This window comes from Oncorhynchus tshawytscha, linkage group LG03 (genome assembly GCF_018296145.1).
Source record: "Oncorhynchus tshawytscha isolate Ot180627B linkage group LG03, Otsh_v2.0, whole genome shotgun sequence".
NCBI lineage: Eukaryota > Metazoa > Chordata > Actinopteri > Salmoniformes > Salmonidae > Oncorhynchus > Oncorhynchus tshawytscha.
In genome coordinates this window covers 29342500-29356907 of record NC_056431.1, presented here as the reverse complement: position 1 = coordinate 29356907, position 14408 = coordinate 29342500, and the positions used below count along the sequence as shown (strand labels likewise).

Sequence of the window (14408 nt, the reverse complement as noted above, 5' to 3'; positions counted from 1 at the left end):
CAAATCGGAACCAACCCCAGACAGGTCTATGTTTGGGCCAAATCAAGGCCGGTCCAGACCGGACCAAATCTGAACCAAACAACATCTGTGGTTATAGTTCTATATACATATTCTCACATATTCACAGAGTCCACTGGTTTAACAAAGTACAACACATAATATATGTGTAGGGTATTAGCCTTCAGTGCCCATAGGTATTAACCCCCTTTTTCACATTTCATTGTGTTACAAAGTGGATTCAAATTGATTTAATTTAGATTTTTTTTTTCATGATCTTCACAAAATATTCCAAGTGGAAACATTTTAAAGTACATGTTAGAAACACCTTTAGCAGCCATTATAGCTGTGAGTCTTTTTGCCTAAATCCCAAAGAGCTGTGCACATCTGGATTGTGCAATATTTATTTCACTAGTCAAGTCAGTTAAGAACACATTCTTATTTTCAATGACAGCCTAGGAACAGTGGGTTAACTGCCTCGTTCAGGGATAAAACAACAGATTTTTTACTTTGTCAACTCGGGGATTCAATCTTGCAACCTTTCGGTTACTAGTCCAACACTCTAACCACTAGGCTACCTGCCGCCGCAATATACTTGACAAAATTGCATGTGTGTGTGTGTGTGTGCGTGCGTGCGTGTTTGGAGCAGTCAAGGACCCTCGGGGTGGCTTGCAGGCAGTGTTTTTTGTATAGTACAAATGTCACGGAGTCGGAAGGCAGAACCTCAGTTAAATTAGCCAATAATAATATTCAGTCAAGTTTGCCTAAAGGTCGGGAGATGGCGATATTAGGGTACATACAGCCGGCTATACACTCATATCCCTAGTTCGTACATAAAACATTCTCCATTCAGGCTGCATACTGTTTGTGAAACACCATTTTCCACCACCATGCTAGAGTGGCTAATGGTAGGTAGGTAGGTCGGCTAGCTATAGCAACTTAGTTTAATGCACTGACTGTAAATCGCTCTGGATAAAAAAACATCTGCTACATGACAAATGTAAATGTAAAAATTAACACTTGCAAAGCACTGTTTTTTTTTTTTTTTGAATGAGCTCCAGCACTAAACAAGACCAAATTTTGTCGGTCCGTACTGGACCAAATCGCTGAGCGCGATACGCAACATCTGGGTCGAGCATTCCTATCCATTAGCCAAGCATGATGGTGGTTTCATAAAGAAAGTACATATATTTCCCCAATTTTTTTCCTGCCTTCTCACCATTAAATCGAGTTAAGGAGGAAATCGACACCTTCGTAGCCTGAATGGAGAATGATTTACGTATGAACCGGTCCACAGGGGATACAAGTGTATAGCTGGCTGCATGCAGTCCATTTGGATGGTAAGATGAAACGGCTCAATATTTCCATCTGCCGGCCTTTGGACTACAGTCAAGTCAAGTGGGAACTTTTTATACGGAACTAAACATCACGGAACGGAACGTTGTTCACGGAATGGTTTCAGTGCTGCACAATAATGGCATCTGTGGGAAAGGCACATGTGGAGAACTCAGCTGTGATATTAGGTAAGCTTTAATCGTTTTTCTTAGAATTGTTCAAAATAAGTATAGGCAGCTAGCTAGATGTATCGCTGGTCTCTCCCAGACTCAATAGACTGGACTCAAGTCTGGTAGCATGGCTAGCTATAGCATTGGCACTCTAGCATGATCAGATAATTTATGGCTGTACGTTAAATATCTAATAAGTTACATTAAACCCTGTGGAGTCTTAAGTAGGCAGATGAAACGTACTAGCTAGCTATGGTACTTGCTTTTAGTCGTTCGCTCTGCATTTGAAATATCAAATGGCATTAACGTTCGCTTTACACGCGAAAGGTCCCCGTTTTGGGGGGGCTCCCGAGTGGCGCAGCGGTCTAAGGCATTGCATCTCATTGCTTGATTCGTCACTTACAGACACCCTGGTTCGAATCCAGGCTGTATCACAACCGGCCGTGATTGAGAGTCCCATAGGTTGGCCCAGCGTCTTCCTGGTTTACCCGGTGTAGGCCGCCATTGTAAATAAGAATTTGTTCTTAACTGACATGCCTAGTTAATAAAGTGAAATAATAAACCAAAACCTAAAAAGTAGCTAGCCTATGTGACGTAACTTGGCTAGTTTAGGGAGCTAACTTAGATAATTGGTTAGCAAGCTGTCTGTGTAAGCTAAACATTTGATCGAATCAATACTTAATGCCCAGCCTTAGATTGTAGCTAGTGTTTATAGAGAAGCATGAACAATGCTAACAATAGGTGTTAATTAACTGTCTGCTGGGTTAAGCTAAATCTGAAATGACAGAGCTAAATTGTTTTGAATTTGCAACCTATTTAAGCCTAGCTATTATTTGTATAAGTCAATATGATAAATGCCTTATTTTCACACATCAGAAGAGGATTCTGAGCCCCAGGAGGACCACAGTGCTGAGAGTGATGATTCTGACAGAGGGAGCGATGGTGGGGGGTCAGAGGATGGAGGGAGCGATGGAGAGGGGTCAGAGGATGGAGGAAGTGATGATGGAGAAGAAGATGGAGAGAGTGATGGGGAGCAGGCTAAGTATGGAGGGAGCGAAGGAGAGAAAGAAGAGGGTGAAGGCAACAGAGAAGCAGATGATGTAGACACCAACCCCAATGCTGGATGGGCGGAGGCCATGGCCAAGATTCTGCAGAAGAAAACGCCAGCGAGCAAACCCAGCATCCTGCTGAAGAACAAAGAGCTGGACAAGATGAAGGAGAAGGAGAAGAAGGAGAGTCTGGAGAGGAAGAAACAGGTACTGTTTATTTTCATGTCTTTACATGTTTGTGTGTCTGTACCTGTGTCAATTTCTCACTTTAATGAACACAGGTATTAAACTGGTTATTGAAATTAGATGATAGCCTGATAACAGAAATGTCCTTAGACCAGGTTCACCTGGCGTTAAATTTCACCCATGGCATTTATTCAGTACAGCTTGCCTGTATGTATGTGCTTAATAACTTTTTTTTCCTGGCCGTCAGACTGATAAAAAGCGAACTTGGGAGATGATGTGTCGAGAGAAACCAGACGTTGTAAAAGACCGAGAGAATGAGAGGAACCTGCAGAGAGTTGCTACCAGGTACAAACACACGTGTGCCGCTTACAAACCTACAGTGCCTTCAGAAAGTATTCACACCATGTGACTTTTTCCAAATGTTGTTGTGTTAAAGATTTTTAAAATGGATTCAATTTCGATTTTTGGTCACTGGCCTACACACAATACCCCATAATGTCAACGTGGAATTATGTTGTTTTTTTGTTTTATTTTTTACAAATGAATGAAAAGCTGAAATGTCTTGAATCAATAAGTACAGTACATTCGGAAAGTATTCAGACACCTTGACTTTTCCCACATTTTGTTACTTTCCAGCCTTATTCTATTATTGATTTCATTGTTTTTACCCCCCTCAATCTACACACAACACCCCATAATGACAGCAAAAAAAGTTTAGATTTTTTTGCAAAAGTATTAAAAGTAAAACACATACCTTATTTACATAAGTATTCAGTACTTTGTTGATGCAATTACAGCCTTGAGTCTTCTTGGGTATGATGCTACAAGCTTAGCCATGCCTATATTTGGGGAGTTTCTCCCATTCTTCTCTGCAGATCCTCTCAAGCTCCTTCAGGTTAGATGAGGAACGTTGCTGCACAGATATTTTGAAGTCACTCCAGAGATGTTCCATCGGGTTCAAGCCCGATCTGGCTGGGCCACTTAAGGACATTCAGAGAGACATGTCCCAAAGCCACTCCTGCATTGTCTTGGCTGTGTGCTTAGGGTCGTTGTCCTGTTGGAAGATGAACCTTGGCCTTAGTCAGAGGTCCTGAGCACTCTGGTGCAGGTTTTCAACAAGGATCTCTCTGTACTTTGCTCCCTTCATCTCTCTCTCAATCCTGACTAGTCTCCCAGTCCCTGCTGCTGAAAAACATCCCCACACATGATGCTGCCCCCACCATGCTTCACTGTAGGGATGGTGCCAGGTTTCCTCCAGACATGACACTTGGCATTCAGGCCAAAGTGTTGAATCTTGTTTTCATCAGACCAGTGAATCTTGTTTCTCATGGTCTGAGAGTCCTTTAGGCGTTCCAAGTGGGCTGTCATGTGCCTTTTTACTGAGGAATGGCTTTCTGTCTGGCCAGTCTACCATAAAGGCCTGATTGGTGGAGTGCTGCAGAGATGGTTGTCCTTCTGGAATGTTCTCTCATCTCTACAGAGGAAGTCTGGAGCTCTGCCAGAGTGACCACCGGGTTCTTGGTCACCTTCCTGACCAAGGCCCTTCTTCTCCAATTGCTCGGTTTGGCCTGGCGGCCAGCTCTAGGAAGAGTCTTGGTTATTCCAAACTTATTCCATTTAAGAATGATGGAGGCCACTGTTTCTGGACCTTGAATGCTACAGAAATGTTTTGGTACCCTTCCCCAGATTTGTGCCTCAACACAATCTTGTCTCGGAGCTCTACAGACAATTCCTTTGACCTCATGGCTTGGTTTTTGCTCTGACATGCACTGTCAGAATCATGTCTAATTAATTGAATTTACCACAGGCGGACACCAATCAATTTGTAGAAACATCTCAAAGGTGATCAATGGAAACAGGATGCACCTGAGCTCAATTTCTAGTCTCATAGCAATGGGTCTGAGTACTTAAGTAAATAAGGTGTTTGTGTTTTTGCTTTGTCATTATGGGGTGTTGTGTGTAGATTGAGGGATTTGAATTTTATACATTTTTGAGTAAGGCTGTAACATAACATGGAAAAGGTCTAGGGGTCTGAATACTTTCTGAATGTACTGTATTCAACCCCATTGTTGTAAGGAGTCGCATGATAACTTGCATGGGCTCACTCTGCCATAATATTGCTTAACATAATTTTTTAATGACTACCGCATCTCTGTACCGCATACATACAATTATCTTTAAGTTACCTCAGTCGAGCAGTGAATTTCAAACAGGTTCAACCACAGAGACCAGGGAAGTTTTCCAATTCCTCACAAAGAAGGGCATCTATTGGTATACTAAAAAAAAACAATGTAAGCAGACATTTAATATCCCTTTGGAAGGTGTATCAACACACCAAGTCACAACAAAGATCCAGGAGTCCTTCCTAACTCAGTTGCCAGAGAGGAAGGAAACCTCTCAGGGATTTATCTTTAAAATGGTGACTTTAAAACAGTTAGTTTAATGGCTGTGATAGTAGAAAACTGAGGATGGATCAACAATTTTGTAGCTACTCCACAATACTAACCTAATTGACAGAGTGAAAAGGAAGCCTGTACAGTATACAACTATTCCTGAACATGCACCCTGTTTGCAACAACACACGAAAGTAATACTGCAAAAAATGTGGCAAAGCTATTCACTTTTTGTCCTGAATACAACATGTTTATGTTTGGGACAATCCAATACAACACATTACTGAGTACCATGCGCCATATTTTCAAGCATAGTGGTGGCTGCAACATGTTATGGGTATGCCTGTAATCGTTAAGGACTGGGGGAGTTTTTCAGGATGAGAAACTAAACAAGAATGGAGCCAAGCACAGGCAAAATCCTTTCCACCAGACACTGGGAGATGAATTCACCTTTCAGCAGGACAATAATCTGACCAAATATACACTGGAGTTGTTTACCAAGAAGACAGTGAATGTTCCTGAATGGCCGAGTTAGTTTCAGCTTAAATCTCCTTGAAGATCTATGTCAAGACCTGGAAATGGTTGTCTAGTGATGATCAACAACCAACTTGACAGAGCTTGATGAATCTTGAAAAGTATAATGGCCAAATGTTGTACAATTCACGTGTGCAAAGCTCTTAGAGATACCCAGAAAGACTGACAGCTGTAATTGCTGCCGATGGTGATTCTAACATTTATTGATTTAGTGGTGTGAATGCTTATGTAAATTGGTTATTTTTTTAATTAGTTAATATTTCTAAACCTGTATCCATTTTATTATGGGGGTTTGTGTGTAGATGGGTGGAAAAAAACACCTTTAAACCATTTTGAATTCACACTGTAACACAACAAAGGGTGTAATTCAACAGCATATCGCTTAAAGATGATACAATGCCTGCCATTTGAGGATGGCGATAACAAAATTATTAGATCAGGAAAAAATCCCATGCATTTATGATTTTGTGCTAAATATTATAAACATTTTGTGCCACAAAAAATTACAATTAATCTTACAGTGAATTGGCTTTAAATTCTACCAGAATGACAGTGTGATGTGTGTACCTCTCCACAGGGGGGTAGTACAGCTGTTCAACGCTGTGAGGAAACACCAGAAAACGGTGGATGAGAAGGTGAAGGAGGCGGGCGGCTCGGAGAGGAAGAAGGCCAAGCTCCTCTCCTCTGTCTCCAAGAAAGACTTCATCAACGTGCTGCGTGGCACAGAGGGAGGCAGCGAGGTTGTCACCAAGGCAGAGAGACAGATGGTGAGTTTCATCCCCGATACCTCTCTCTCCCACTGATGTGTTGTTTTCCCAGAGTTGGTCTTAAGGCAGGTGCTAGATTCACCCCCCTAAAGATTTATTGCAGCTAAAGTGTAAATTGCAGCCAGTTGTAGTTGTGCTGAATATAATAGTTTAGAATTCCATTCTCCCGGATGCCAGTCGCTGTGCACCAATGCACCTCACTCACATGGCTCTCTCAGCTATATCAATTCTTATTAGTCGGGTCCTTCTCACAGGCCTAGCAGCTCTGAAGTAGCCTACAAGTGAAGACAGACACACTTCTTATCAAATTCTGATGTGCACTTTGAAGATGTTAAAAGAACTGTCCACATTTGCTTTTCCTCAGCCAACAAGACAAGTAAACAAACAGCAATATCACTCGCCTATGTCAATGTTCTATACCCCATAGTAGGAATGTTAACCTAATCTATTGGTTAGCTTGTCGTTCTGTGCGAGGAAAAAAAACATTTGAATCAGACTCTGGGGCAGCTGTAGGACGATGGATCCCAAATTCATACAATCACTACACATTTTTTTAAATATTTTTTTTAAGCAATAGATCAAGTTTAGCTTAATTTAGATTTTTTTTTTTTTACATTATAAGCAATGCGCACACGGCAGTAGGCTACGTGCAAATGTTCCAATATGCAGTGGTCGAAAAAGTACCTAATTGTCATACTTGAGTAAAAGTAAAGATGCCTTCATAAAAAAGTAAAAGTGAATGTCACCCAGTAAAATAATACTTGAGTAAAAGTCTTAGTGTTTGGTTTTAAATGTACTTAAATATCAAAAATAAAAGTGAAACTATGAATAATTTCAAATTCCTTATTTTAAACAAACCAGACAGCACAATGTTTTAATTTTTTAAAATTTACGGATAGCCAGGGGCACACTCCAACCCTCACACATAATTTACAAACTAAGCATTTGTTTTTAGTGAGTGTGCCAGATCTGAGGCGGTAGGGATGGCCAGGCATGTTTTCTTGATAAGTGTGTGAATTGGACAATTTTTCTGTCCTGCTAAGCATTCAAAATATAACGAGTACTTTTCGGTGTCAGGGAAAATGAATGGAGTAAAAAATACATTATTTTCTTTAGGTATTGTAGTGAAGTAAAAGTTGTCAAATACCCAAGAAAACTACTTAAGTAGTACATTAAAGTAGAGGTCTACCGATTTATGATTTTTCAACGCTGATACCGATTTATTGGAGGACCCAAAAAAGCCGATACCGAAACATTAATAAAATGCGTCTTGTATAGGGCAGGTCTGTAATAATTGCCACCATAACCGCTTCTTTAATGTAATAATTTAATAAATATTCTCTGGAGTGGCCTGTTGTGAAGTGTAGTTTCCCTTGATGTCCACATGGTGGCACTGTTGGCTGTTGGATGTTGTGAAACTTTCTTGGAGACTATTGTTATGAGACTGAGGAGTTGGGAGTTATAGTGGTGGTCTATTCTATAAGAAACGGATCATGTATGGGTAATAAGTACCATCTTTGTAAAAAGCTGATATATTTTGTTTGTGTATAGACTGGCAGGGAGGCAGAAGAGAAGCCAGCCTGGAGTGTGCTGAGAGACGACTTTATGATGGGAGCCTCCATGAAGGACTGGGACAAGGAGAGCGACGAGGAGGGGGGCGAGCAGGAGGCACCAGAGGGTGTGGAGGACGACAACAGCGAGTCGGACTGAGCAGACTGGCCCATCTAAGTGTGTGTATGACTGAGCACGCCCAGGACTGTGTGTGTACACAAGACCGTGCCTTTTGAGTCCACTGTGAGGAATGGAGCTGAAGGGTCCTGCATCGCTGAGATCGGCTCAACCCAGCCTCCCTCTCCTCTTCCCCCAGAGGCAGCTCTACCAGGCCCAAAGACCCCTCTTTTGAATTTTCTATATGGAACAAGGAGCTGAAGAAAGACTGCGGTCCAGGTCCTGTTCTGGCCCACAATGCTTTGGGTCAGGATACCTAGTTTGTGTAATGCTGGTGCCCTCTGGCTTGTCAAGGTCCCACTGAACATTTTTCCATCTGAACTCTGCTGTGTATATAGACCCTTTTCCCCCCTAATAGTTGCATGTCCCTCAATAAAAAGCCAGTTGATAAACATTTCCCTTTTCAGTTTTGTGTTTAATTGCTTTTTGGTGAACTGAGTTATAGCACTAGTTTAACTAAAGACTTGTTGATGTTTTTATACACTGTGTACAAAACATTATGCACACCTGCTATTTCCATGAGACTGACCAGGTGAATCCAGGTGAAAGCTATGATCCTTATTGATGTCACTTGTTAATTCCCCTTCAATGTGTAGATGAAGGGGAGGAGACCGGTTAAAGAAAGATTTTTATGTGTTCCATTCAGGGGTGTGAATGGGCCAGACACATAAGATTTAAGAACTGCAACCCTGCTGGGTTTTTCACGCTCAACAGTTTCCTGTGTGTATCAAGAATGGTCCACCACCCAAAGGACATCCAGACAACTTGACACAACTGTGTTAAGCATTGGAGTCAACATGGACCAGCATCACCGTGGAACTCTCTCTGGACCTTGTGGAGGCTGTTCTGAGGTCGGGGGGGGGGGGCAAATCAATATTAGGAAGTTGTTCTTAATGTTTTGTACACTGTGTTTATCTAGTTTATTTCATTTTATATATTTATTTTATGCAGTGGTAGAAAAAGTACCCAATTGTCATACTTGAGTAAAAGTGGAGATGCCTTTTAATAGAAAGTTACTCAAGTAAAAGTGGAAGTCAGCCTGTAAAATACTACTTGAGTAAAAAGTATTTGGTTTTAAATATACTTAAGTATTAAAAGTATAAATAATTTTAAATTCCTTATGTTAAGCAAAGCAGACAGCACCATTTTCTTGTTTTTAAAATGTATGTGTCGCAAGGGTCACATTATTTACAAAAGATGCATTTGTGTTTAGTGAGTCTCTTGATAAGTGCATGAATTTTACAATTTTCCTGTCCTACGCATTCAAAATGTAACTAGTACTTTTGGTTGTCAGTGAAAATGTGTGGAGTAAAAAGTAAGACATTCTTTTGGGAATGTAGTAAAGTACCAGTCAAAAATATAAATAGTAAAGTACAGATACTCCAAAACACTACTTTAGTACTTTAAAGTATTTTTTATTTAAGCACTTGACACCACTGTTTTTTACGTGGTATGGTTGTAGTGATCATATGACAAACAAAAGATGTAGTAGACATGCTCCCTGACTGTCAGAGAATGTGAGATGCCCTACTGATGACCCCTCGGAGAGGAAATGTGTGTGTGCCAGAGAGCATAGAACAGCTGGTTACATTGAGATGCTGTCCCACTACATGAACCTCTCGTTTTGTGGCGCCCACCCCGTTTTACACACTGCTTGCCTGCGTGTGTCTACTGGATGGTTGCCAAGGTGACAGCCCTCACATCGGAGTGACCCTGAGCGCCAAGTTGATGTGGCGACTGCCCAGTGGAAGTTCTGCTGACTCCTCTTCTCTTTCTCTCCCTTTCGCTTCTTTTTTCAAAAAAAATAAAATATTCCTGTCTGACCCTTGCCACACTCACACAAGTAGTGGAAATATTTGCAAAGCGCCCCTATCGCCGCAAGGAGAATGCCGCCACGTCTCAGCCGACTTGTCTCCACCGCTTAGAGCGCCCATTCGTCATGGCAACACTGCGACCTGCCACTATGGAATGCCAGGGCTCTCCTGGCTCTGTTGACACACTGCTAGAGAACCAGCCTGCTATTTCATCTCATCCTCTTCAGTCTATATGGTATTGTCCTCTGTCCCTCTCTATTAGGTCCAGCTGTCGCTTTGCTGCTCTGACCTGGGCCATGTTCATTAGGCACAAAGTGGAAGAAAATGTAGGAATCTAGCGAGGTACGACCTGAATGTGCCCAATAAGACACACTTGTTTTCTGTCATTTTGTCATTGTGCCCAAATGAACACGACCCAAGGGTTTTCCTGAGCCGGTGTATAGGGATTGTAGAGATGGAGTTACTAATACAGGTTCACTGGGTGTAAAAGAATGATATAGGGATATCTACAGGTGCAGAAGGAGATTAAACATGACCGGGTCACTCACTACATATGTTTAGAGGGCTTTAAAGTAATAATGGTGTTCTCTCTGTGTTACTGTACCGTATACTCTGACCGGTCATGGTGTGTTCAACACAGTGAGCAGGTGTCGGAGAGGACATGCAGGGACTGCCTTCCCTGTGTGAGATATCTACCTCTATTCCCAATGCATCTCACACACACACACTCACACCTCTTGTTGGCCTAAGATGTCTGTGTGGGTATTGATTTAGTGACAACATCTGGTTTACACCAGTAAGTCCGGGCTCTGAGAGAGTTTCTGAGAGCCTGTCATTGCTGATGAATTGCAGGCTTTGGTTTGGGTGGAGTGGGGTCGGAGGTGTGGGGGCAGGGTGAGAGAGAGGGAGGTTTTAGCAGAGACAGGAAAAAAAGCCTTGGCAAGGGATGAAAACAGTGGGGTTTTCTTGGGAGCGTAATTGTAAATCAACCTGGCGCATTATGACTGTGAGAGTGAGAATCCAAGAAAATAGAAACAGAATGTATGCGGGAATGTCCATAAACTCTCATGGCTAACATGGTGCAGTCCCCCTAAAACAGGTGCAGGGATGACAAGAAAGCTGTAGTGTACCACTCCCTAACAAAGACCCAGGGGAGAACCATTCTAAACATCCCCCATTTAAGAGCTGGATAAAGGGTTTTAAAAATAATGGGCATAACAAATTACTTGTAGTGGTGATGTTGTTTTTATTGAAGTTATTCAAACTTTACGGGAAGCAGTATTCTTGCCAACATCTGTCGTGTTATTGAGGAGGATTGCGAAAAGAGCATGCATGCATACCCGGAACCCACAAATCAAATCAGCCTTTTTCACGTATTTATCCCGTTCATATAATTTCTCAGGAAGCTCAATTTTATGTTATTGTAATGTTCTTGTAAGTTTTCATCTGCAAGACGTTTCTTTAGAACCATCCCAGCTCGAATCTGAAATATTTATTGTCTACTTTATCCATTGCAAAATGCGGTACCAAAATAAGCGTATGTTGTTACACCGGACTTGTGGATATGGTTATTGAGCTAGTGGACGCCAAATTATAAATCTGGCGTTAGGACCCCGTGGTTGCGCGCAAGGACATTGCCCTCTGCATTGTCCGGATGGGCACACTAAACACTCATTACAATAAATCGTCTCGTAACCTGAGGTTGAAGGAGTCCCCCGGCCTGAAAGTGACGACCACAACATCCATTTGAAGAAGAAGGAGCACGTGGTTAAGTACGTCTTATAAATATCCCTCTACAACCGGCCGCATGCTGTTGTGCCACTGGCAACATCAGCTCTGCGGACCGATTTTCAGAGCAAGAAGAGATGGAGGAACGCGTCAACGGTCTACCATTGTATTAAAAGGAAATATCGATTATCTTTATACTTCAACCTACTTGCCATACTTTTGATACACTTTTTCCCCGCATTTTCTCAATTTACATTGACCCAACACATGCGTTATAACAACTTTAATAGGTTATATCTCGTCGAGACGACACCTTGCGAGTACCAGGACGGGTTGATTTTTGCACTGTTGTATGTTCTTCTGTCAAGAACCGCGATGCAACTGCTCAGCGAAGCCCACCTTGATCTTGAGATAGAGAAATCAAAGACGGACTTGTGCTGAGCGCGGTACTGGCCACAGTTGGAAAGCTCGCAGCGCTCTGATGCGGTAGAGGTGTGCGCTAACCCACAGGCTACACGTCTGTTCTGCACAACTGGAGATAGCGAGCTAGCTGGTTGTAGTTTGTTTTTGCTTCAAGGTTTTTATATTAAACCTTGATTGGCATTTAATGGCCACAATTCGGTCTTTTTCGTTTGGACAATTGTAACTTTACGCGCGTTTAGTATGCGTTTATTGTGAAGTGATTGGTAATATCATACATTGCCTACTGCTGCTGTCTGCTCCCCGCTGCCCGTATAACGGATTTTACAGATTAGTTCACTTCCATGGTTGAATGGATTTCCAGGTACAATTTGAAATACTGTGCTGAAACTGGGATCACAAAACTACCACGTTTCCCAATATTTAGGCCACAAGTAGTTAAGTGTGTAAGCCTCTATATCCAATATTTAGGCTTTTTTTTCATGTTTATATTGCCTTTCCGTTATATTTAAATATCCTTTCCAAGGCCGCTTTTGTCTTTTTTTTGGTCGAGATTTCAAGACGCTGCTGTAGTCTACTTTTAGAGTTCACAATGAACTACTGCGTTTTAAGTCTTCTCCTGACCATGGATTTAGCCACTGTGGCCGTCAGTTTGTCTACATGCAGTACGCTGGACATGGATCAGTTTATGAAAAAGCGCATAGAAGCCATCCGTGGACAGATACTGAGCAAGTTGAAGCTCACGAGCCCCCCGGAGACATACCCCAAGCCCGAGGAGGTGTCGCGGGATATCATCGCCATCTATAACAGCACGAGAGACCTGTTGCAGGAGAAAGCCAACGATCGGGCGGCGACGTGTGAGCGCCAACGAAGCGAGGAGGAGTACTACGCAAAAGAGGTTCACAAAATCGACATGCAACCCCCCTACCCCTCTGAGAGTAAGTGTGTGTGTTTGTGTGTGTGTGCGCGCCTGAATACGTGCCAGAGCGCACGCGCACCTGTGTAACGGTTTAATGCATAATTGAAAAGCTCCAATAACCAGTAATTACCCACTGGGCACAGAAGTCAGTTCAACGTACATTTGGTTGAGTTGACAGCTAGAGTGAAATCAACAAAACATGTCACCATGTCATTGGATTTAGGTTAAAAGTTGCAAATCCAATCCGTTTTCCCCTGTTCGTTTTTGGGTTGAAATGACATGGAAACAACGTTGATTCAGCAGGTTGTTGCTCAGTGTAGTATTATCTGCAAAGTTTTCAAAGATCCCCATTCCCTTTATGTACGTCATGTGTGTTTGTGATTATTTTGGGGGAAACTATACAAACTATTCCTGGCACTGTTGCAGTCAGGCAAGCAAAACAACGATAATGCGAACCCTGCAGGTCGGCCTGTGCTGCTAGAGCTGTCATCGAAAAAGGTAGCCTGACATGAACCTCTCGTGGGATAGGGGGATCGATTTCCTCCCAGGCTGACTCCCGGCGCCGCCTTGACAATGTGTTATTGCATAGTTATGAGGTAGTAGAAGCAGACTACAATGAAACACTGATTCAATATTTACCCCCTCCCCCCATCTCACTCTAAAGAAAGAGTTCGTATTGTGTATGTTGGTACATTTGTAACATAACACGCAAGTTTTCCCTAATGTTATGTTAATTCAGCGTGTCCTTGCCTGAGTCTCTCCAGCCTGGAGCTGCTTTGTAGATAGGGACAGGGTGAGCTCCAAGGACTCATTGACCTCATAGAGAGGCCTATGAGTATTTATCACATTGAAAGAGTGGATTTTATCAGTGATAACCTCTTATTCTCAGTGGGCCGCCTCTGAATTCCCGTTTTCCCTGACTGCTATAAACCCTATCAAAATTGATAATACACTCCCACGGCGAGTTCTTCATTGTTTACATGTCAAAAGCATGAAGAGCAGGGCAATCTAAAATATTGTCAGAACAGGTTTGAGATATCAGGTTTTATTCCTTTCATCTCAGGAGGCAGGGGGTGATATTGAGAAAGTGGTGTGTGTGTGTTTTATGTGTAGACCTACACTCCCAAATTGGATTGGATTAATAGGGGTCTGAGACGGCTAACTCTGGGCTCCCAGAGTCACTACAATTACCTAATTTAAAGTTGTTTTTCCCCCTCACTGCTTTCAAGTAATAAACCACTGTGTTTCTAGCTACATTTTTACACACACATTCATGTTTTCAAAGTCATGGTTGCCTAAACATAATCATATTAAACACTGCTATTGTGCCATTTATTCTGTAATCATTTTTTTCTCCTCCACATCAAA

At 42.2% G+C, this 14408-nt stretch overlaps 2 protein-coding genes across 2 annotated transcripts in view; both read left to right on the top strand.

The window, feature by feature from the left end:
* The first annotated feature begins 1374 nt into the window (after window positions 1-1374).
* LOC112234073 (RRP15-like protein) lies at window positions 1375-8555 on the top strand. Its single transcript, XM_024402061.2, has 5 exons — window positions 1375-1520; window positions 2379-2758; window positions 2985-3082; window positions 6242-6431; window positions 7983-8555. Exons 1-5 carry the CDS (start codon window positions 1472-1474, stop codon window positions 8139-8141), a joined length of 876 nt encoding a protein of 291 aa, XP_024257829.1. The 5' UTR covers window positions 1375-1471; the 3' UTR covers window positions 8142-8555.
* A 3104-nt stretch (window positions 8556-11659) lies between these two features.
* The window catches only part of tgfb2 (transforming growth factor, beta 2), a 40146-nt gene continuing 37397 nt past the window's right edge, over window positions 11660-14408 (top strand). Inside the window, exon 1 of the mRNA XM_024402049.2 lies at window positions 11660-13059. Within this exon, the coding sequence (XP_024257817.1) occupies window positions 12714-13059 (346 nt within the window). The 5' untranslated portion in view covers window positions 11660-12713. The remainder of the gene's footprint in view (window positions 13060-14408) is intronic.